At 42.8% G+C, this 23,219-nt stretch overlaps 1 protein-coding gene across 1 annotated transcript; it reads left to right on the top strand.

Moving 5' to 3' along the window:
- Positions 1 to 4,792: 4,792 nt before the first annotated feature.
- LOC115207205 (sodium-dependent neutral amino acid transporter SLC6A17) lies at positions 4,793 to 22,986 on the top strand. Its single transcript, XM_029774179.1, has 13 exons — positions 4,793 to 5,533; positions 7,795 to 7,952; positions 10,053 to 10,179; positions 14,236 to 14,417; positions 14,733 to 14,843; positions 15,264 to 15,505; positions 15,701 to 15,893; positions 16,213 to 16,405; positions 17,059 to 17,218; positions 17,908 to 18,070; positions 18,235 to 18,628; positions 18,737 to 18,859; positions 22,967 to 22,986. Exons 1-13 carry the CDS (start codon positions 5,254 to 5,256, stop codon positions 22,984 to 22,986), a joined length of 2,346 nt encoding a protein of 781 aa, XP_029630039.1. The 5' UTR covers positions 4,793 to 5,253.
- The last annotated feature ends 233 nt before the right edge of the window (positions 22,987 to 23,219 follow it).

The raw sequence follows: 23,219 nt of genomic DNA, 5'->3' as shown, positions 1-23,219 counted from the left end.
TCTGCATGTTCCTGTTGTGTTTACATCAATCACACACAGGCTATTGCAGGGGTCTCAAACCCTGTTCCTGGAGAGCTACCCTCCCATAGGTTTTTAATCCAGCCCACTTGTAACTAACCTGGTTCAGTTTATCAGCCAGCTATTTATTAGAATCAGGTGTGCTAGATTAGGTTTGGAGTGAGCCTACAGTAGTAGCCTAGATTTCAGAACAAAACTTTGCTCAATGGGTGTACCTCAGCGCTATTTAAATAAACCTTAAAGGCTTTTGTTTGTCTGTGTAGAAAATGATCACACAGCATCAACTCTACAGAGAAGTAAATGCCAAAAAGACACATCTTACAGCTGTGCATGTTTTTGCAGTGCATGTTTGTTTTTTGCTAAAGTGGTTTAGTCAGTGCAATTTTTTTAATTTGTTTTTATTCAAAGCAGCTGGCCCCAAATTAATTTTTCTTTTGTTAACTAGATATTCACTGAAACAATATAGGTAAAGTGCTGCAGACTGTTCCACCTAAACTCTTAGCCCTCACTGCAGCCATTATAACACACACAATGGCTTTCAAATTATGTAAAAGTTACCTAGTACTTGTATTTTTATAAATCTTGTCTGAACACCAGCTGGCAGTTGTTGGCTTGCTTTCATGGCACAGTTGCTCTGTAGGCGGAGTGATGCAGCTGTTGATATTGTTTCATGCATGGGATTGAATGTCTGAACCAATGCAGATCTTGTCCAGAGTTAATGCCCATCGGATTATATAGAGGTTCCCATGCAAATTGTTAATGAGCGTGGATTATTTATTTCATCATGAGCTGTACAGGACATGTATGCAACGCAAGGCAGAAAGGGTAATGTTTTCGTTAGTATCGTTCACGTGACCCAATGTTGACATGTATAATATGAAATGGTTGTTGTGTGCTGGAAGAGACTATACACTGTATGTGTATACACTTATGTACTCTTTTATGTACTCTTTTTCACTTATGTGAATCATGTGGAATATTCTTGTTTAACTTTATACATAGGATTTGGGGTAAATTAAAATATACTGTTTTTTTATATACAGTTTAATTAAGTAAATTATTGCTCTTTGTTGCTTTGCTCTGTCTGGGCTTTTGTAGGCCTACTATACTGTTTACTACAATAGCTGTTTACTTTGTATGTGGGAGGTTCAGTTTATTGTGGAGTTTTTGCGCACAAGTGAAAGTGGGAGGAGAAGAGATGTACAGGCAGAGGTAGTGACTGATAGTGATTGTCGTGACCAGAAGAAGTGCATCACTGCTGTTGTATCATAGTGTAAAAGTTGGGGCTGTCAAAATGTTGCCACAGCATAAACTGTCCTCTGTGTGACCTCCATTTCTAACCTTCCCCTACTTCATATGGCCATCACCCAGTCAGTTCTCAACAAAAGTAAATAAAGGATTACTAAGTGAACAGTCATCTCCCACATCGGTTAGCTCTCTTGTTTTTGCTGTCTCTCTGTCCCCCAGAATAGGATATGGCCCTCACATATCCCATGGGGCTTTGCTGCTCTGTATTTCCGTCGATGGTGGATTTTTATAATGGCTGAGAAGTGACTCTCAATAAGTAATGAGCCTACGCCAGGCTTGTGATGTGGATCAAGAGAATGCATGACTGCGTTTCATCCAGCCCCTCCCTTGTACTGACTGACTTCCTCCATTATGTTTGGGCTGAACCAACAGCTCCATGAAAAAGCGGGAGAGAATCCTGCTGCAATGCTTCCGAGGATTAGGGGATTTACAGGAAAAAAGCTTCCGAAAGTTAAGCTTACAGGACAGGAAAATGAAGTAGGACAATTGGTAACATTGGGAATGTCTGAAACCAAAACACTGAGGGAGGTAGGGGCCTAATCTGCTTTTTCAGTGACAGCTTTGTGTGGAAATGAGTCCACAGGTAGACGAAACACATTTAACAAGTTGCTACCCCCTCTCTCCTCATGTAAGAGAAGGGTTAGGTAATTGGATGTGACCAATGTTCCCGCAAGAAAAATGTGTCACTGAGCAAATTTCAGGTCTGCTGAGCACAAAGTTGAACATTGTGAAAATTGTGTGCAACTTCCAGCACACGTTTACTGTGACCACTGAGGCTGTACCCGCTTTAAGTTACAGTTTTAACTGTTGTCATGTAGGCTACTGTGGGTATTTCATCATATTGTGGGCCTGCCAGAGTGGCCTACCATCAAAAACAATGGGGAAAATGCATCCCATAACATTTTAACATGGAACTAGCTGTTCTATCATTCAGCCAACAGTAGCAGCCAATGTGTATTGTTCAACGTAGGGCTACATTCAATGACACTTCTGGGAAAAAAACGCAGTGCTTGACATTAACCTGTTTATCCACTTGTCCATCAGACAAGGTCACTGAAAATGTTATGTTGTTTGATGCAAGAAACCATTTTACAAAATAAAATTCATTATTATTCCTATACCATTATTACAGAGATTCAGACAAATTATCCAACCCTCTGCCTATTGGCTACATAGGCTTGAATAAGCTGTCTCAAAATACAACACTGCCCCTTTAAGACAAAAAAAAGCTCTTTACCTGACTTGCTTTTCAAAGATGTCTAGAACTGTACACGTTATGTGCTCTTGTAGGAAGCAATCACTCCCCTATTTCTGATTACAAATGATCTATAACTGGGCTAGTAACTCACTAACTAGCAAAGGATTATAACATAATGTGCACACGTGGCTACATGCAGCTCTTGCTTTGATCGCAAGCTCATTTACTCATGACCGCTCATGCTATTAAAACAGTCCAGCTCAAAGTAAATGAAACAGATCCATATATGGCAATGGCCTATTTGCATATAGGCCTACTGCAGCTCTGATTGTTTATGCCGCACCGGTCTGTGTAGAATACGGGCTCAGTAGTGCGTGTCAATGCAATAGAATCCTAATCTGATGCATTGCGCCTACAACAAAATCTCTTGCATAGTTAGTTTTGTTTCAGTATGTTGCTTTGAAAGTGGCTAATATTGCGTTGATTCGATCACAATTGCCACAGCAAAGGGAAACGTTGATAGTGTTAACAGGGAAAACTCTAAAACAGTGGTCACCAACCTTTTCTGAGTCAAGATCACTTTGAGTCAAAATTCATGACTTAAAAAAACGTAAGCCTATGCAACATTAACCCATTTAAAAACAGTCCTGTAGCAATGAGGTTTGTGCAGTAAGCTATAGGCCCAATACATTATCACCGCATATTGGCTTTGCTTGAATGCCCTGCCAATGCATTGTTGTTCGGGCCATTTAAAAAAATTATATTTAAACATTTGAGGTAGGCTATATGATCACACCGGTAATAGATCCGTTGTGTTACTTGTGAAGCACAGCTGAGTGAGCATACGTTTAAATAATTGTATTTTTATTTTACTGGGCTGATTGTTCCTGCATCTGATGGTCAGTCTCAGCAGAGGGAAAGAGCTGCAGACTGAGTGTATGCCTCTCAACATCCCTCTGTTCTCCCTTTCCTCCACTGACACTGACCAAAAAGTGACACTGTCTTCCAGCTGATGGCGAAACTCGAGTCGCACCGCATTTTTTCTGCCTCATGCACAAATTGATGTTGTTACTCCTATTGAAAAGAGAAAGTGAAATATTCCTCAATATTAAAGACCCAAGCCACTAATAATAACAATGCAAGCCTATTGATACACTTTCCTACTCATTCATTACTGCTGAGGTGCTTGTTGTAGCGCTGAGTGGAAGTAGGCAGAACGTGCATTTTATGCAGGGGTGCAATTTTCACTGGGGACGTGAAATATAATTTTTGTCCCCCCCCCCGCCTACTTTCGTGATACAAAACTAGGCAACGGTGTGCTTTAGGACCATGCGGACACCTCCGAGCGATGTCCCCCCCCACTTCTAAAACCAAAGTTGCGACTCTGATTTTATGGTTTATAAAAGTGTTGAATACAAACAAAGTGTTGATAGTGCTGAGTAAGAAAACATGAACTCACTCATAAAAACACCATATCTTTGCTGTATTTGTTGACAGTCTCTCTCTCTAGTCATGGTTTTAAACGTTTTAAAATCTCACAGTATCAACTTTGCTGTAGCTTTCTTTTATGCCTGCTGCGTTACTGCAGACACGGTCATCTGAGCCATCCCATTGGCCAGCGGTAGGCCTATAGTGCACTTGATTTGCTCTCTGGGCCCGCCGGGAAGGCAGACTTTGTACCTTCAGACACATGAAATGGTTAAAAATGGCAACAGTTCGCCTACCCAGCGCAGGGCACCTGCCACCAACAACCCGAGACAAATTAAAAAAATAGGAACACAAGGCTTTATCGTTGGCATCATGGAGATGCGATCGACCGATTGGTGAGGACTGCTCTAGAAAGTTGAGTGAAGTTTCATCTCGTGCTTCTCTCTGTGGGCTGATATTTTGTGCGCAGCTTAGAGGCAACATTGGACGTGACCTTGAGATGTAAATACAAGGTGATATGTCAGTGTGTGCTCTTAAGCATATGGTATGAGGCCTAAAAATTAATTGCAAATGAATGAATGAAAAATGAATGTCATTACAATTAATGGCAATCTGCAATACAGTTTAATTCAATTAGTGGCTGCAGTGGATATGGAGGTTATTCTAATTACTTTGAGTACCACTAAGAAATGATTCGTTGTTGTGAGGAGGGAGCTTCATTCTTGTGGAGGTCTAGTCAAGTTAATGCAACCACCCACACTTACGTTGTCTTTAAGGCCACTAGACTAGAGACTCGACTGTGTTATAGACCTGCATCTTATTACAAGCCTGGCTAAGCACTAAATGGAACAGGGTAATTGTGTCAGTGATCCTGTGTCTGAAGTGTTGCTTGAGGCCCACAGTGACACAGGAAGATATGCCAACCTAACTTCCAATGAAAACACAAGTGCCTTGTCAGAACTCAAGGATTTTAGTGGAAATGAACCCTCTCATCTATTAAGGACAGTTTTAATGTGACAATCTGTTAAATGTCCTCCGTGTTTGCTATATTGCTTTGTAAAATAGTAAAAGCTGTCAAGTGACTTGCAGTAACAGATTTAATTTATGTTTTTCTCTCACAGGACCAAAGCCCAAATCTGGAGCCCTGCGCTCGCTCTCTCTTCTCAACGTCTGGGACCTAGTATCCAACCCCTCTACTTCGTACCTACAGTACACTCTGAACTCTCCCTCTCTTTCTGTCTCTCTGTCTGTCTCTCTCTCTCTGCGCCCACCCCCTCCCAGCTCCCCCCTCAGCATCCCTGATGCGTAAGAACAGTAAGGTGACGCAGCGTGAGCATACCAGTGAGCATGTCACAGAGTCGGTGGCAGACCTGCTCGCTCACGAAGCGCCGCTCGACTACAAGAACAGTTCTCTGAATGTTGGAGGGGTACCCGGGAAGAAGATCGTTCTCGAGCCCCCCGAAAACGATGGCCGCCCGGCCTGGAACAGCAAGCTTCAGTACATTCTGGCCCAGGTGGGCTTCTCTGTGGGGCTAGGAAACGTCTGGCGCTTCCCTTACCTGTGCCAAAAGAATGGAGGAGGTGAGCGGCAGACCGCGCCCCATAAGGACTGGCTGACTAAATAGAAGCATAACTGAATAACTCTTTCACAAAATATAGAACAAGAATTATTTATTATTGTAGCTACGTCAATGGATGAGCAAGGTCATTTCCTCCTCATCTTCCTGTCTGCCTCTGATGAAGAGTCTAGTGGCGGCTGCTTTCCTGGCAGCTCAGTGACCCAGACTGTAGGAATGACATGCCAGGCACACTGGCCTGCCACCACAGTCAGGCTGGGCTGCCAAGAGAGAAGCACAGCTCCACAAACACCACTCTAAATATAGCTGTGCTATCGATTACTACTGGCACTGGGGCAGGCCAAGGCTCAACTGATACTCTGATCAACATGAAAGGGATACTCTCAATTAAACATTAATGGCTCTGTATTGTGATGATGATTTGATTTATTTTGTCATGTAGTTACAGGTGCACATTGTAAGTCTTTGCTGGTATAGTAGTTCAGAACACCCCTATTTGTTAGGGCAGGTTGGCATTGATGTACTGGAGGCAGCTCTGCAGAGTGGTCACTAGCTGATTTTTAAACCTAACCTAACCTAACCCTAACCACCCTGCAAAACCCTAATGCCTAGCCCTAACATTAAATGAAGGCCAATTTTGACTTTGCATCTAGTGGAAATTGCTCAGATTTCTTACTATTGTATGTTTTGTACTTGTGTTTTGCAGAATGTGCTAAATTTAGCTTCTGCATTCCCTTGCTCTAACATAACCTAACCGCTCTACCATAAATGGATAAAAACATGCCCCATCGGTTTTAATGAGCATCACACCTCTGACCGTAAAAGACCACATCTCTTACCTCTGGTCATAGAAATGACGATTAGGCATGCTCAATTCACCTCCGAAAACTCACGGTCTCCCTGTCTTCACCAGATAATGACTGATGTGTTTGGTGCACCAGCCCTGTTCTCTCACACACCTTGTCTTCCTGATTTATTGCTAATAGGCAGGATTTAAAGGCCCCTATACCCAAACGGCCTCGTTGTTTGACCAGGAGAATGGACATCTTTCACCCCCTAATTTACCTCCAGGCAGCAAATTACAGCCACATTAAATGGCTCTGTGGTGTTAGGTGGTTATCGCTCTGGGCCTTCTACCCCCTCCTCTCTCTCTCCTTCTCCCCTTCCAGCGTTCTCTGCTTCTCTTTCATACACATGTCTTTACCTCAGTTTGCATGCTATACACTATATCAGGACTGTTAGCTGGCCCCAGTTCAGATAGGCTGCAATTGATTGCAAAAAAGTTATATATATTTTTTTATCCAATTTCTTACCTACATCCAATGACCTGGTTCTATTTCTTCTTGACCTCATGTTGAATTGACATTAGTAACAACTCAATTAAAACAAGACATTGAACTGCCGTCTGTGTCCAGTGGGTTATGAGCTCTAGGCTATGTAACTGGTACTCCTGAAGTATTATTAGTGCTCCAGCGTAAGTCTTAGCATCCTGATGATCAAACACAGTAACATCCAGATTAAGCCTCTCTTGGATTAAGCTAGGAAGCACCACATTTAGACATCCCCCATAATTCAAATCAAATACTAAAATAGACCTTAGTAAATCACTGGTTGGATGGGCTCTGACTTGCAGGGTGGGAGAGTAATAGTGACAAGTGATGCAGAAACTGTCAAGTACAAACAGACAGACACCATAGTGTCCTGAGGCTCAGAGCTCTGGCCTCTCCCCTGACTCACTGAGTTGGACTTCATGACCATCAACTACATTTACATTTTAGTAATTTAGCAGACGCTCTTATCCAGAGCGACTTACAGTAGTGAATGCATACATTTCATACAATTTCATACATTTTTTTTCTGTGCTGGCCCCCATGGGAATCAAACCCACAACCCTGGCGTTGCAAACACCATGCTCTACCAACTGAGCTACAGGGAAGGCTAACTAGAGGGTTTGTCTTCCTGTCACCCAGTCTGTCCACCTCTCCCCTTCCCCTCTGGCTTTGTAATGATACACAATGAATTGTAATTAGTGTTCTAGAAACAGCTCAGAAGAATAGAGCCAGGGTCCACAGTAAATGTTAAGTCTCTCCATTGATGCAGCAAGGGAGACAATTGAAACTTGTGCATTATTTCAAAGGAAAGGTGTTCCATATTTTACACAATGCTTAGTACTGTAATATCACACATACAGTATGTGTACTACTCATGTACCTAATAGTCTATTGGGAGAAATATAGCATGATCACTTTGACCCCTTTCTTTCAGGTGCCTATCTGGTCCCGTATTTCATCCTCCTCATCCTCATCGGCGTCCCGCTCTTCTTCCTGGAGCTAGCGGTGGGCCAGAAGATCCGACGTGGGAGCATCGGGGTGTGGAACTACGTGTGCCCCCACCTGGGTGGGATAGGGGTGTCCAGTCTAATGGTGAGTGACAGTGAGGATGGTGTCTTTGGTTTAAGGTTGCCTATTATATCACCTCTTGGTTGAAGTTGAGGCTGGAAATCAGTTTAACTGATCACCCTCCAATCATCAGCTACATAATGCTATAAGTTTTAACATGATTTTGGTTATGTAATCTGTTTATGTTCTGAAGTGCTTGTTCCATGTAACAAAATAGACAGTGTCCCAAGAGAAAAACAGTGTGACTGACCACAGTGCACTCCAGAGGGAACAGAGAGGGTCAGTCAGTGTGATAAGGATAATGGATGCTGGATGTGGGGTTTATCACCAGGAGCTTCGATGAATGGACTCTGATTTCAATAGAAACTCTCTACGTCAGTGACTATTAAGTAAACTATTTTCTGCATATACCAACACTGTGTGGCCTCTCCCCTGACTATTTCCATGCTTGGCTGCCTTAGCATACTGTTTTTACAACATGCATTGCGGTGCTGTCACCAACATTCTATTTAACACCCTCCAACCCGAATCTCTTTAAAGGCCCAATTCAGTCGTTTTTATCTCAATGTCAAATTTTTTCTAGGGAATAGTTAAGTACTTTACTGTAATAGTTTTCCTTTAACAGGGTTAAAAAGAAAAAAAGAAACTTTTTAGCAAAAAACTATTTCTCAAGCTAGAATTTTTCTTGGACTATCTGGGAGTGATCAGAGTGGTTAGGTGGCGGGATATGTAATCTGAAAACTAGCTGTTATTGGCAGAGAGGTTTGGAACTCTCTTTGTTATTGGTCTATATTAACGTATTCCGCCTAGTGATGTCACCAGGCAAGCCAAAACTCCACCCGTGCAAAACCTGCTGATTAGAAGGTTCTGTGCAGATTGTATTTTCAACCAGCAACTATCAGGAAATAACACTGATCAAATTTCTTCACTTTTACATTGTTAGTTTTATCACTTGCTGTACATTATGATACAAAACATTATGGAAAAATGAATTCTGACTGCACTGGGCCTTTAAGATAAAAGCTGTTGTTCATGCTTTCTGTGTATATGCCAGTTTGATAGGATGGATCAATTTAAATGGCTCCAAGTCTTGAATTTGGCATATTGGACATTTTGTGACTTACATCACATAATCTCACTGTCACAACATCACATAACATGCCAACCTCCCGCTTTAATAAGAGATAGGTGGATCGTTTATTTTGGGAAGCTTTCACTGTCCATTTCTGAATATTGTGAGAGGAAATAGACCTTGTGTAAATCTGTTGAACTGGAATGTATAATCACTAATGAGGCAAACTCTCTTTAGGGGATAGATAGATATGCCTTGATTTAATTGAGCATAGCAGGTCTAAACATGGATCCCCATGTCTGCATCACCTTACACAGCTCAAAACAAACATACTCTGTGTTATTATGATGGAAAAAGCTATCTCACATTCTTCATTCCATAAGATGTGACATAAAAAGTTGTATGAGTCACTAACGTAGAAAAGGACTATAAAGATGAGTAATATGGATAATGTCCTAGATAATGAGAGAGAGGCAGAGATGGTGGGGGGGGTTAGGGTGTGAGAGAGAGACAGCCCCTCGTTGGTGTTGTACGTGACTGAGAGTGGCAGCTAAAAATACCTCTTAAGAGGTCACTGTGGAAATGGCTGAAAGAGTGTACTTCAATTATTCATGGCTTCTCAACCTTGTTTAGCTTCTGCCTATCCTTGTTGACATGGATGCTCAGAAGATTTAGCAGACACTCTTATCCTGATTACACTCTTATCCTAATAGCCAGTTAGTGTTAAGAGCCTTGCTCAAGGGCGCATTGATAGATTTTTCACATAGTCACTGGCCCAATGCTTGTAACCACTAGGCTATCTGCCACCCTAGGAACATGAGAAAACAACATACTCCTGCCTATATAGACCATCTGAATGAGAAATATATTGAAATTGCCTCTCACGGTACAGTAGTGTATATATCGATATTCACACATGCACTTGCCATTTGACTGAAAGAGTGGCATCAACCAGCAGTGACAGGGACTCGTGCAGAGGAGCACCTCAGGGGTAAGTGTGAGTTCCATTGGACTTTCTTACTCTAACAGACTCTGCTTCTCCTACATTCCAGGTGTGTGGCTTTGTGGGGCTTTACTACAACGTCATCATCGGCTGGAGCATCTTCTACTTCTTCCAGTCCTTCCAGTACCCACTGCCATGGGCCGAATGCCCTATCAGGAGGAATGGATCATTAGCCAGTGAGTGGATGCCAGATCTGAACAGCGGGACGGAGGAGAGATGCAGAGGGCAAAGAGAATGGAGTCATAGAACTCCTCTGAACTGTTTGATCAAGCCCAAGCAGCTGGGTGACCATGACCAATGTGGTTTGCCACAGTTTGTCTCACAAACTAGAAAGGATTCAATGAATATTGAATTAAACCTCTCTCCTTTTTTTAATAAGGCCTGTATTTCATTAATCAGATATGACTAATTTCCATCTTGATATACACACTCATTTTGCCCTGTAGAATAATCCATACTTGCACAATCATTTTTGGTCAGTATGAGAGAAACACACATTTGTGTTTTGTAATTCAATCTTCCAGTTCAATCCAGTTTTGGCCAGGACGGCACTGAATCACACATCTAACTAGATCAGCTGATGGTGTTAGCTTACTTACGAGGATCCTTCATGACTCAGATGGACATAATCCAGATTAAAGTCCTTTGAGACTTAGATTAGAGGTGGTGATAATACAATCCCAGCGGTTCCAAGAATCACTCAGCCCTCTCCTCTCCTCTGCTCTCCTCTGCTCTGCTCCTCACATGACTCAGCAGTATGAAGACAGTCAGCCACCAGTGAGCAGGTAGGAGAGCAGCTGTAGCTGGTCAGATAGTCCTGTTCCAACAGAAGGGTTCTTACACTGACAGACAGAGGCATATTGCATGGTGTTGCAAGTCATCATGTTACTGTCTAATCTAGTCCCTCCAGGATTCCGTGATTCTGCGATCGCAAATATTTTAGCAAAATAAACCATTCCCCGCATATTATGTGAAGGTTTTCAAATTTGACCAAGCACCACAGTATTTCCTCGTAAAACAATCAAATCATTGCAATATTATTTCCTAATACTGACCCATCACCGCAGTACAAAAAGAAGGCTCGCAATTTACAACCAATCACCGCAAGTTTATCTTATATGGTTCAATCAAGCCATACGTCAACAAATGTTTTCTCTCATCAGCGCATTTTCGCAAACAAATTGGACAAAATCATCACATATTGCCATGCAAAATGTCAGAATTGCTGCAGCAAAATCAAGCATTTTTGTCCACAAATATCACAAAGTCCCAGCGAAATCCTGGAGGCACTGGTAATCATACAGTACTACACACACAGATGCTAGTATTGTATGTGATTCCCCATAGGTTTACTCTTTACAAATGGTGGTTTACTACACCATGCCACACTCCTACACTACAGTATAGTGGTATTTGAGTTTTTCCACAGTGGCATTACAGGTTGTCTGTAGAATTGTCTTTAATTCTGTGTGGAGAAAGTGACCTCTCGCCATGGTCATACAGATGTAGGATTTTAATTTGATCACCCGGTTGCAGGAGAACTTGTAGTGTATTTGAGGTTTAAACAGGCTTCTGAAGTCTGTAATTTCCACTTTAAAATGTCATACATTTTTCATAAGGGAATATCAAGTATCAACCCCTACAAAAATGTCCATTAATTATAATCCACATAATAATTCACATTTCCTGTTGCTGCAGGATTCCTTTCTTGCTGTAGCAAACTGGCTCAAATGAAGATCCTACAGTGGCAATAAAAAGTATGTGAACGCTTTGAAATTACCTGGATTTCTGCATAAATTAGTCATAACATTTGATCTGATCTTCATCTTAGTCACAACAATAGACAAACACAGTCTGCTTAAACTAATAACACACAAATTATTGTATTTTTATTGTCTATATTGAATACAGTACATCATTTAAACATTCACAGTGTAGGTTGGAAAAAGTATCTGAACCCCTAGGCTAATGACTTAACTAAAAGCTAATTGGAGTCAGCTAACCTGGAGTCCAATCAATGAGACGAGATTGGTTAGAGCTGCCCTGCCCTATAAAAAACACTCACAAAATTGGAGTTTGCTATTCACAAGAAGCATTGCTTGATGTGAACCATGCCTCGAACAAAAGAGATCCCAGAAGACCTAAGATTAAGAATTGATAACTTGCATAAAGCTGGAAAGGGTTACAAAAGTATCTCTTAAAGCCTTGATGTTCATCAGTCCACAGTAAGACAAATTGTCTATAAATGGAGAAAGTTCAGCGCTGTTGCTACTCTCCCTAGGAGTGGCCGTTCTGCAAAGATGACTTCAAGAGCACAATTTAGAATGCTCAATGAGGTTAAGAAGAATCCTAGAGTGTCAGCTAAAGACTTACAGAAATCTCTGGAACATGCTAACATCTCTGTTGACGAGTCTACGATTCGTAAAACACTAAACAAGGATGCGTGTTCATGGGAGGACACCACGGAAGATGCCAAGAAAACATTGCTGCACGTCTGAAGTTTACAAAATAGCACCTGGATGTTCCACAGCGCTTCTGGCCAAATATTCTGTGGACAGATTAAACTAAAGTTGAGTTGTTTGGAAGGAACACACAACACTGTGTGGAGAAAAAAAGGCACAGCACACCAACATCAAAACCTAATCCCAACTGTAAAGTATGGTGGAGGGAGCATCATTGTTTGGGGCTGCTTTGCTGCCTCAGGGCCTGGACAGCTTGCTATCATCGATGGAAAAATGAATTCCCAATTTTATCAAGACATTTTGCAGGAGAATGTTTGGCTATCTGTCTGCCAATTGAAGCTCAACAGAAGTTGGGTGATGCAAGAGGACAACGACCCAAAACACAGAAGTAAATCAACAACAGAATGACTTCAACAGAAGAAAATACGCCTTCTGGAGTGACCCTGTCAGAGTCCTGACCTCAACCCGATTGAGGTGCTGTGGCATGACCTCAAGAGCGGATCACACCACAGACATCCTAAGAATATTGCTGAACTGAAACAGTTTTGTAAAGAGGAATGGTCCAAAATTCCTTTTGACCGTTGTGCAGGTCTGATCCGCAACTACAGAAAACGTTTGGTTGAGTTTATTGCTGCCAAAGGATGGTCAACCTGTTATTAAAGTGTTCACATACTTTTTCCATCCTACACTGTGAATGTTTATGCGGTGTGTTCAATAAAGACATACATTGTTTTTGTGTTATTAGTTTAAGCAGACTGTGTTTGTTTGTTTTGACTTAGATCAAATTAAATTTGATGGCCAATTTATGCAGAAGTCCAGGTAATTCCAAAGGGTTCACATATTTTTTTCTTGCCACTGTACATCTGTAGAGAAAGGTAGACCCTATCATTCATGCAGGTGTCTGGGACCCCAGAACCACGCTGCTCTGCACCAACTCTGACCTGGCCCCATGGTCACATGTCTGCAGTAAACACTTCAGATAAACTGTGGTTCACATTGGCATCGGCAGGGTCAGATCAGCTAAACACAGAGACAAAGGTCGTTCAGACCTAGCGTTCACTTTGAATACAGTTCTGTGCTTCTGGAGTGACTTGCAGGAGTGGAGGAGTAAGAAGAAGGGAGATGGGAGAGAGAGATCCAGATAGACAGAGTTACTGCATGTAACCTGGAATGCCATCACTCATAGACAGAGGATAAAAATAGAATTATGGGAGGCCATCGTGATTTCCTCTGCTGAACATTGCCATCTACCTGACATAAATAGAGACTGGTACACTTACTTGACCTGGCAATTTCTGTGAGTGCATGTGTCTCTGTGTGGGTGTGTGTGCATATTTCTTGTGTGTACGCGTGCCTGCATGTTCTCGCATGTGTGTGGGTGCATATGCATATATTTCTTTAATATGTCTGTATGACTGCTTTCTCCAGACTTAGATCCATGTATCATTTCCCCAAGGTTGAATTATAAAAGGTGAAAATATGCACAGAGAAAAATGTCAAGTGTCTTGAATGAGGGCTCACGCTGTGCATACCAAGTACAAGGACGACCTTGTTTACCTTGCTAATGTACATCTGGGAGAACCAATCCAGGGGGGAGAGGGGATTTGGTTCCTGTGTAAACAGTCTCTCCCACATTTAATTTCTCTCTGTTCTCTATCTTTCTCCCTTCTACTCCCCCTATCCATTTACTCTCCCTATCATATCCCTCCTCTCCCTCTCTCTCTCCCTCCCCTCTCTCTGACCACCCCCCTCCCCCTCGCCCCTCTGCAGTCGTGGAGCCTGAGTGTGAGAAAAGCTCGGCCACCACCTACTTCTGGTACCGCCAGACCCTGAACACCACCAGCACCATCGCAGACAGTGGCGGCCTGAACGTCAAGATGACCCTGTCTCTGCTGGTGGCCTGGATCATCGTCTGCCTGGCTGTCATCAGAGGCATCGCGTCCTCTGGGAAGGTAGGGGGAGCGCTGTGGGGAGGAAATGGAGTGTTTGTGGGCGGGGTGTGGGTGGAGAGGGGCAGGGGGTATGGGTAGAGGGAGAGGGACAGTGGATGTGGCGGGAGAGGGGCAGGGGGCATCAGGAAGAGGGGCAGGGGGTGTTGGGGGGAGAGTCAAAAGAGTGTAGGGAAGATGTATGATTTAAGAACATGACATGACTAAAAATTGCACTGGAATAATAGCCTACTGGACTGGATTCCTACCTTCCTCTGGCATGTATAGTGTAGTTATTGTACAGAATGTGTGACTAAGTTGTTTCCTGTGGTCTGTCAGGTGATGTACTTCAGCTCGCTGTTCCCCTACGTGGTGCTCTTCTGTTTCCTGGTGAGAGGTTTGCTGTTGAAGGGTGCTGTCGATGGCATTGCACACATGTTCACTCCCAAGGTGAGATTCAGAGGAGGCCGTTATATACACACACACACACACACACACACACACACACACACACACACACACACACACACACACACACACACACACACACACACAGAGAGAGAGAGAAGCTTCCATTGCAGTTTGCTGTCATTTATGGGAAAAGAAGAGCTACTATACCGATATAATTTATAAACATTTCTAATGATTATAACCAATTAGCCACCTAGCTAACATGGAATTTGTAACACACCATACATATTGTAATGCATAACATATCATATGAAATGTATGATGGACATCCACAAATGAACACATAACATACCAAACGTAAAATATCATACTATTTTGAGTGTCCCGGATTTTCTTTAATGATGTTACATCTACCCCTGAGTCCAAGTTTGTCAGCCAATGTGTTGCTGTGTGTTCCAGCTGGAGAAGATGCTGGAGCCCCAGGTGTGGAGGGAGGCAGCCACCCAGGTGTTCTTTGCCCTGGGCCTGGGCTTCGGTGGAGTTATTGCCTTCTCCAGCTACAACAAGATAGACAACAACTGCCATTTTGACGCCGTGCTCGTCTCCTTCATCAACTTTTTCACCTCCATCCTGGCTACTCTGGTGGTGTTCGCCGTGCTGGGCTTCAAGGCAAATCTCATGAACGAGAAGTGTGTCATAGAGTGAGTTCAAATCAAATTCCCTAGCAGCCGTCTATAGTGATGGTGGAGGGAATTCAAGCTGTTTATACAGAATTAAACTACTCTTTGCTCACACCATATATTTATTATCATGCCCTCTCTGTGGTCAGATTCAGGACTTTTGTGGTGATCTTCATCTTGTGCTCTATCGACCATGTTTCCCTGTGGTCTCTTCAGGAATGGAGAGAAGATCCTTGGCTACCTGAACTCTAATGTGCTGAGTCATGACCTCATTCCGCCACACGTGAACTTCTCCCAGCTGTCCACCATAGACTACGCTGAGATATACGGCGTCATCAAGACGGTGAAGGAGGGCAGCTTCGCCGAGCTGAGCCTGGACCCCTGTGTCCTGGAGGATGAGCTTAACAAGGTACAGTCTGTCTGTCTGGTCTCTGAGCTCTATCTCACCGAAACTGGGTCTAAATATCAACCAGTTCCACAACACCAAACCAACTAGGCTTTTTAAGTAAGCATTTCACTCTAAGGTCTACACCTGTTGTATTCGGAGCACGTGACAAATAAACTTTAATTTGATTTTCTAATCATCCTTATACTGTACTTAACTAATATCCTTCTTGGCTCTTCTGTCCCCCCTCTCTCTCTTTCTCTCTCTCTCACAATATCTTGGTCTTCTTTTGCGCCCTCTCTCCTTTGCGTCACTCTCTCTCTCCATCCCTCTTTCTCTGCAGTCTGTGCAAGGTACAGGCTTGGCCTTTATTGCCTTCACCGAGGCCATGACTCATTTTCCAGCCTCTCCCTTCTGGTCTGTCATGTTCTTCTTCATGCTCATCAACCTGGGCCTGGGCAGTATGATTGGCACCATGACAGGCATCACCACGCCGGTCCTCGACACCTACAAGGTCCATAAGGAGCTCTTCACAGGTCAGCCCTAAAAACCGCTGTAGTGCTCCCATTCTCCTCTATCATAGTTACAAATGCAGGTTGGCATTTATTGTCATGAATCTTGGCCTGGAGGCAGCTCTACAGAGTGGACACTAGCTTGCACAGCCACAAAGTCATAAAATCTGATTTTAAACCTAACCCTAACAACACTGCTAACCCTAATGCCTAACCCTAACCTTAAATTAAGACCAAAAAGCACATATTTGTTTTCATGAATTTTGAAGATATAGCCAATTTTGACTCTGCAGCTGGTCTTGCAAGCTGACACAGCTTAGTTCTGCCACCAGGGCAAGATTCATGACAATAAACGACAACTTGCATTACAAACACAAATTCAGCACTTTTCACCAAGACGTAGTGGGGTAACTACATAAGATTCATGAATTCTAAGATGTTTAAGGATGAATAGTTTTTTCTACTTTTGCTGTAGTCCTTTAAGGCTGAATACAAAGTAATAGCAATAAAAGCAATGGATTGAATAAATAAAGACTTTCTCATCCAAGGATCCACAAAGGTTTTACATAATGTGAAGGTTATTCAACTCCTCCACAAAAATGCTGAAGACACTGCAAACTTTCAGACGAATGCCTTTACCTCGTCTTGCTCCAATTCCCTCTATATTTTTCTTTCAGTGTGCTGCTGCATCATAGCCTTTTTCTGTGGCCTCCTCTTCGTCCAGCGCTCAGGGAACTACTTTGTCACCATGTTTGATGACTACTCCGCTGGTCTGCCTCTCACTATCGTAGTCATCCTGGAGAATGTGTCAGTGGCCTGGATCTACGGCACCAAGAGGTAAAGTATGGTGTCTCCTCAGAGAGCCCTATAGTGTCAGAAGTAGCTGTGTGTTTTTCATATGTATTAAGAGGAAAGTTGAATATGAGGAAGGATAAGATTAAGAAAGGATTGAGAAAGAGTCAAGTGTTCTAATTCTCAGAGTAAAAAACTCTACGAACACTTCGATAGCTTAAACCAAGTTAATTCTTCCCAGAGGATCAATACAGCTGCATTAGACAAAAACCTTTGCACACAACCACTGATATTTAACCCTTCCTCCTGAGTCTCCTCCTACACATCTGTACAAACATAGTATCTTTACTGGACACTAAGTGAGGACACTAAGTGATACGGGCATAAACTTTTATTTCTCCCTTAACGTGACCTGACCTGATCTTGACCCCCCTTCATTACTAATCCATGGCTCTCTCCCCTTATCAATGCCTGCCACATGTGATCGCTTTCCCTGCACTCAGCACATTCCAAGCTTAATTGCACACACTATATACTTTCCCTCTACAGATAACCATTAACTTCTGATGTAGACCCTCTAACCCTAAGCACTCAATGGAGTTGGCTGGATCTATGTTAAACCTGTGTGTGTGTGTGTGTGTGTGTGTGTGTGTGTGTGTGTGTGTGTGTGTGTGTGTGTGTGTGTGTGTGTGTGTGTGTGTGTGTGTGTGTGTGTGTGTGTGTGTGTGTGTCAGGTTTATGCAAGACCTGGAGGACATGTTGGGTTTCCGGCCCCACGCATTCTATTTCTACATGTGGAAGTACGTCTCTCCTTGTTGTCTCATCGTTCTCATCACAGCTACCGTTATCGAGATGGCCATCAGCCCGCCAGGGTACAGTGCATGGGTAGAAGAACTGGTCAGTCAACCTGTTGGCAAACAGTGCAAAGTTTCATATAGACACTTTGTATTGACACTTATTGACATTTTGTGTATTAGCCTTGTTACAGAGTTTGCAGTCAGCACCAGGAGTATTTATTTTTCACTCTATTTCCCTTCGTAACTTTGTTTCTCTCTCTTTAGGCTCAGGAGCGTTTCCAGAGCTACCCTCCCTGGGCATTGGCCATGTGCTTCTCCCTCATTGTGGTGGCCATGCTTCCTCTCCCCATCGTCTTCATCGCCCGCTATTTCAACCTGATGTCCGACGGCTCCAACAAGCTGTCCGTCTCCTATCGCAAGAGCATGATGAAGGACATCTCCAACCTGGAAGAGGTGGACGAGGCGCGCTTCATCCTGGGCAAAAACCCAGGAGAGACGCCCTCGCCTAAGCCCCCATCCCGAGCCTACCTTGGCCCCCCGGGCACCAACCCTCTGGAAAACCCTAACTCCCTGTCCCCCAACAGCTGCTACGGGACAAGCTACCAGAACGCCATCAGCCCACAACCCCCACCACCCCTATCACCCCCACCACCACTGAGTCCGATTCATGATCACTGTCCATCTTCTTCATGTCCCTCCCCTAGCCTGACCCTAGATCCTTAACGATCTCTCCCTCCTAAGCCATCTCACCCTCCCAACCCTACAGAGTCTCACCACCAGGGGGTGCTGCAGCGCTTCCCAAAACTCCACAACCACCACCCTCACCCACTGAGTGACCCTTATCGCAGGACACCCCTCTCCCCCTCTCCCTTCCTCCCCAGCCCCAGAGGTTAGAGTTTACTGCAGCAGAGGTGGCTGCCACACAGGCCTCTGCTTGGACAAGGAACTACATGTTCAGGTGTCTGAGATGTTGCAGTGGTATGTATCAATCCCTACTGGAGTGTATGCAATGCTGGACATGCAGTATGTTTTGGTCTAGATCAGGGCTCCCCAATAGGTGGCCTGCGGGTGATTTCATTTTGCCCCCCCAATTTTTATAAACAAAAATGTTCATTGTTGCACATAAAATCATCAGGAAATCAGCTTAAAGAAATATGTTCCTAAGTATTCCCACGGATAAATAGAGAGGCATATGTGATCGTATCCCAATATAATCAAGGTTTGAAATGATTCTGTTTTTGTCAAATACTATATCTGTTTGGGATTCTTGCAGTCAATTTGCAGTGTACAAATTATTTCTAACTATGTTCCGGCTCCCCGACCATCCGCTCAAGGAAAAATCGACCCACGGCTGAATGTAATTGGGGACCCCTGGTCTAGATGTTTTTAGAGTGATAGGAGAAGAGGCTCAATAGAGATGGACCCAAGAAAATAATATTTTTTTTCCCCCTCACACATATTGATAGGTAATAATAATGACACTATAAAGTACGAGATTGACAGTAACCTAATAACCTCATAACAGGTTAACATTTGCATAATATTTGGCCCCTAGGGAGTGTTATATGGTCTGCTTTTCATGCTTATTGTAGACAGAGGTCAGGGGAATGTAGAGGAACCTCATATTTACATTGCCATTAAGTGACAACTGAATGTGAGTAGCTATATATGTTTGTTGCAGGTTTGAAGCCTTTTAAGCATTGCAGTTCTTCATGTCAGTCCTCTATACCATATTATAGCCATAGAGTGTGGTAATGCTTTTCCTTTATTTTATGTGCAACATTTCCTTGTAATTTAGTGAGCCACTGAAGCACTTGAGTGAACCACTGCTCTAGACACACCTCATTTTGCTTCAATGCAATACCTGCTTCAGGGCTTTGTAAAGCCACTGTCTTCATCGTCTATTTGCTAGTTTCGGGTTGGGGGTGGGGCTATACATTTACAGTTGACGGGGGGGTAATAAAGGCCCAGTTCAATGTGTAGGAGTTATATAATGTTACTTCAGGCTACGCATAGCTGGTGTATTAGAAACTTCAGTACCTCCACCAAAGAGTGAAAAGTAGATATTATATTAAGGACAGACCGTCGACAACAGTCGTGGCCAAACGTTTTGAGAATGGCACAAATATTAATTTCCACAAAGTTGGCTGCTTCAGTGTCTTTAGATATTTTTGTCAGATGTTACTATGGAATACTGAAGTATAATCACAAGCATTTCATAAGTGTCAAAGGCTTTTATTGACAATTACATGAAGTTGATGCAAAGAGTCAATATTTGCAGTGTTGATTCTTCTTTTTCAAGACCTCTGCAATCCGCCCTGGCATGCTGTCAATTAACTTCTGGGCCACATCCTGACTGATGGCAGCCCATTCTTGCATAATCAATGCTTGGAGTTTGTCAGAATTTGTGGGTTTTTGTTTGTCCACCCGCCTCTTGAGGATTGACCACAAGTTCTCAATGGGATTAAGGTCTGGGGAGTTTCCTGGCCATGGACCCAAAATATCGATGTTTTGTTCCCCGAGCCACTTAGTTATCACTTTTGCCTTATGGCAAGGTGCTCCATCATGCTGGAAAAGGCATTGTTCGTCACCAAACTGTTCCTGGATGGTTGGGAGAAGTTGCTCTCAGAGGAAGTGTTGGTACCATTATTTATTCATGGCTGTGTTCTTAGGCAAAATTGTGAGTGAGCCCACTCCCTTAGCTGAGAAGCAACCCCACACATGAATGGTCTCAGGATGCTTTACTGTTGGCATGACACAGGACTGATGGTAGCGCTCACCTTGTCTTCTCCGGACAAGCTTTTTTCCGGATGCCCCAAACAATCGGAAAGGGGATTCATCAGAGAAAATTACTTTACCCCAGTCCTCAGCAGTCCAATCCCTGTACCTTTTGCAGGATAATAGTCTGTCTCTGATGTTTTTCCTGGAGAGAAGTGGCTTCTTTGCTGCCCTTCTTGACACCAGGCCATCCTCCAAAAGTCTTCGCCTCACTGTGCGTGCAGATGCACTCACACCTGCCTGCTGCCATTCCTGAGCAAGCTCTGTACTGATGGTGCCCCGATCCCGCAGCTGAATCAACTTTAGGAGACGGTCCTGGCGCTTGCTGGACTTTCTTGGGCGCCCTGAAGCCTTCTTCACAACAATTGAACCGCTCTCCTTGAAGTTCTTGATGATCCCATAAATGGTTGATTTAGGTGCAATCTTACTGGCAGCAATATCCTTGCCTGTGAAGCCCTTTTTGTGCAAAGCAATGATGACGGCACGTGTTTCCTTCCAGGTAACCATGTTTGACAGAGGAAGAACAATAATTCCAAGCACCACTCTCCTTTTGAAGCTTCCAGTCTGTTATTCGAACTCAATCAGCATGACAGAGTGATCTCCAGCCTTGTCCTCGTCAACACTCACACCTGTGTTAACGAGAGAATCTCTGACATGATGTCAGCTGGTCCTTTTGTGGCAGGGCTGAAATGCAGTGGAAATGTTTTTGGGGGATTCAGTTCATTTGCATGGCAAAGAGGGACTTTGCAATTAATTGCAATTCATCTGATCACTCTTCATAACATTCTGGAGTATATGCAAATCGCCACCATACAAACTGAGGCAGAAAACTTTGTGAAAAATGTATATTTGTGTCATTCTCAAAACTTTTGGCCACGACTATACATCCTGTACATACACCATAGAAATTAATTAACAGATCACCATCAATTTCAGAGGAGGAATACAGGCAGAAATACACTGTATAATGTGCTGCTATTGATGTAGAAGCTGAAAGAAGAATAGTTCAGTCAGAATTACAAATGGTAGAGATGAAGCTACAAAATGATTCCCTGACAGGCACAAAACTTTTTTGACGATCTCATATTATGATTCCGTTTAAATTACTACCAAGCACATTAAAGGCACAATTTCACAAATGGATTGACATAACAAATCATTTTAAATAATTAATCAACACAAGAACGATTGTAGTATGTAGGCACAAACTTGAATGGGCACAAATATGAATGCACAAATAGAGTTGTATGGGCACAAATAGGATTGTACTACAGCCAATGTGATGATTAAGGCACAAACTATGGTCATGGCAGACCAATAGAACTGGAGCTGAATGTACAGTACAAATAAAAAAGCAGCATGAATTGATCCCTTTAAGCACAAATAAAACTCACCACTTCACTTTCTCTTATCTTCTACATTAATGGACCAAACAATGTGGCAATCACTATTGGACCAAATCAGATCAAAGTCGGATTGTAAGGCAGTCTCAATTTTACTGAGGAATATAAACCTTCTAATGGTTGGTCCTCAAATCTCTATTTATTGATACTCATAAACAGAACGGCAGTGCTTCCTGCTTTAATAATGTCTGAATTTAAACCAAGAGCAATTTTCATTTGACTATTTCAACCCTCTTATAGAAGTGAAGTAATCAAGCCAGATAGAGAACTCATCCAATCACACAGTGTTAGTTTAGTCTGCCGAGACCTTTTCCCGTAAGCATTTACTTACCTTCATAACACACTCAGCAAAGATTTTAAACATGCCGTTGACATAACTCAAAAGTACAGGCTAAATAAGGAAGCACATTCTCCCCACAACATAGCCCAATTTCATAAAACTATACTTGGCCTGTCACTCTTTTCAATTGATTTACAAACTGATTCCATTTTAGCTAACTTTATTTTTTTAAGAGGATTCCTTTATTTATTTTTTTAGCACGATGTTCAAAGCCATGGTGTTGATGATTAAATTGACTATATTTATATTGCTATATAATATTCTGTGTATGTTGGTGTACATTTCATTGTATATTTGAATATTTCTCTATTTTGTAGCTGGTGTACCTTATCTGTGATTATGGGAGTGTAAAAGGAGTGGGAAGATGGTTTGGGGGGAGTACAGTATGTTTACCTTGTGGGATCCCAATGTAGACTTTGTGATGGTATATTGTCGAACTCTGGTGAGCTCTGGTTCTCATGTGTTCCTCTCTCAGCTGCTTATAGAGAGGTGTAGCCCTCCAGATAAGAACACATGGATAAGCATCTCCATACAGTAGGTTACTGCACTATCCCACCAGTCTTTGGTTTAAGTTCTAGTCAAGCTTTGTTTTAGTCATTGGCCTGGAGCCAGTCGCTCTTGTTATTGTACCATGTCGAAATCCCTCACTTTAAAACTCTGTAAATATTAGTGTCTGTAGGATTCTACAACCAATAACAATCAAATTATTAGAAAGATAGAACAAAACT

The sequence above is a fragment of the Salmo trutta genome, chromosome 14 (assembly GCF_901001165.1).
Source record: "Salmo trutta chromosome 14, fSalTru1.1, whole genome shotgun sequence".
Taxonomy (NCBI): Eukaryota; Metazoa; Chordata; class Actinopteri; order Salmoniformes; family Salmonidae; genus Salmo; species Salmo trutta.
This window is presented reverse-complemented; position numbering and strand designations above follow the sequence as displayed.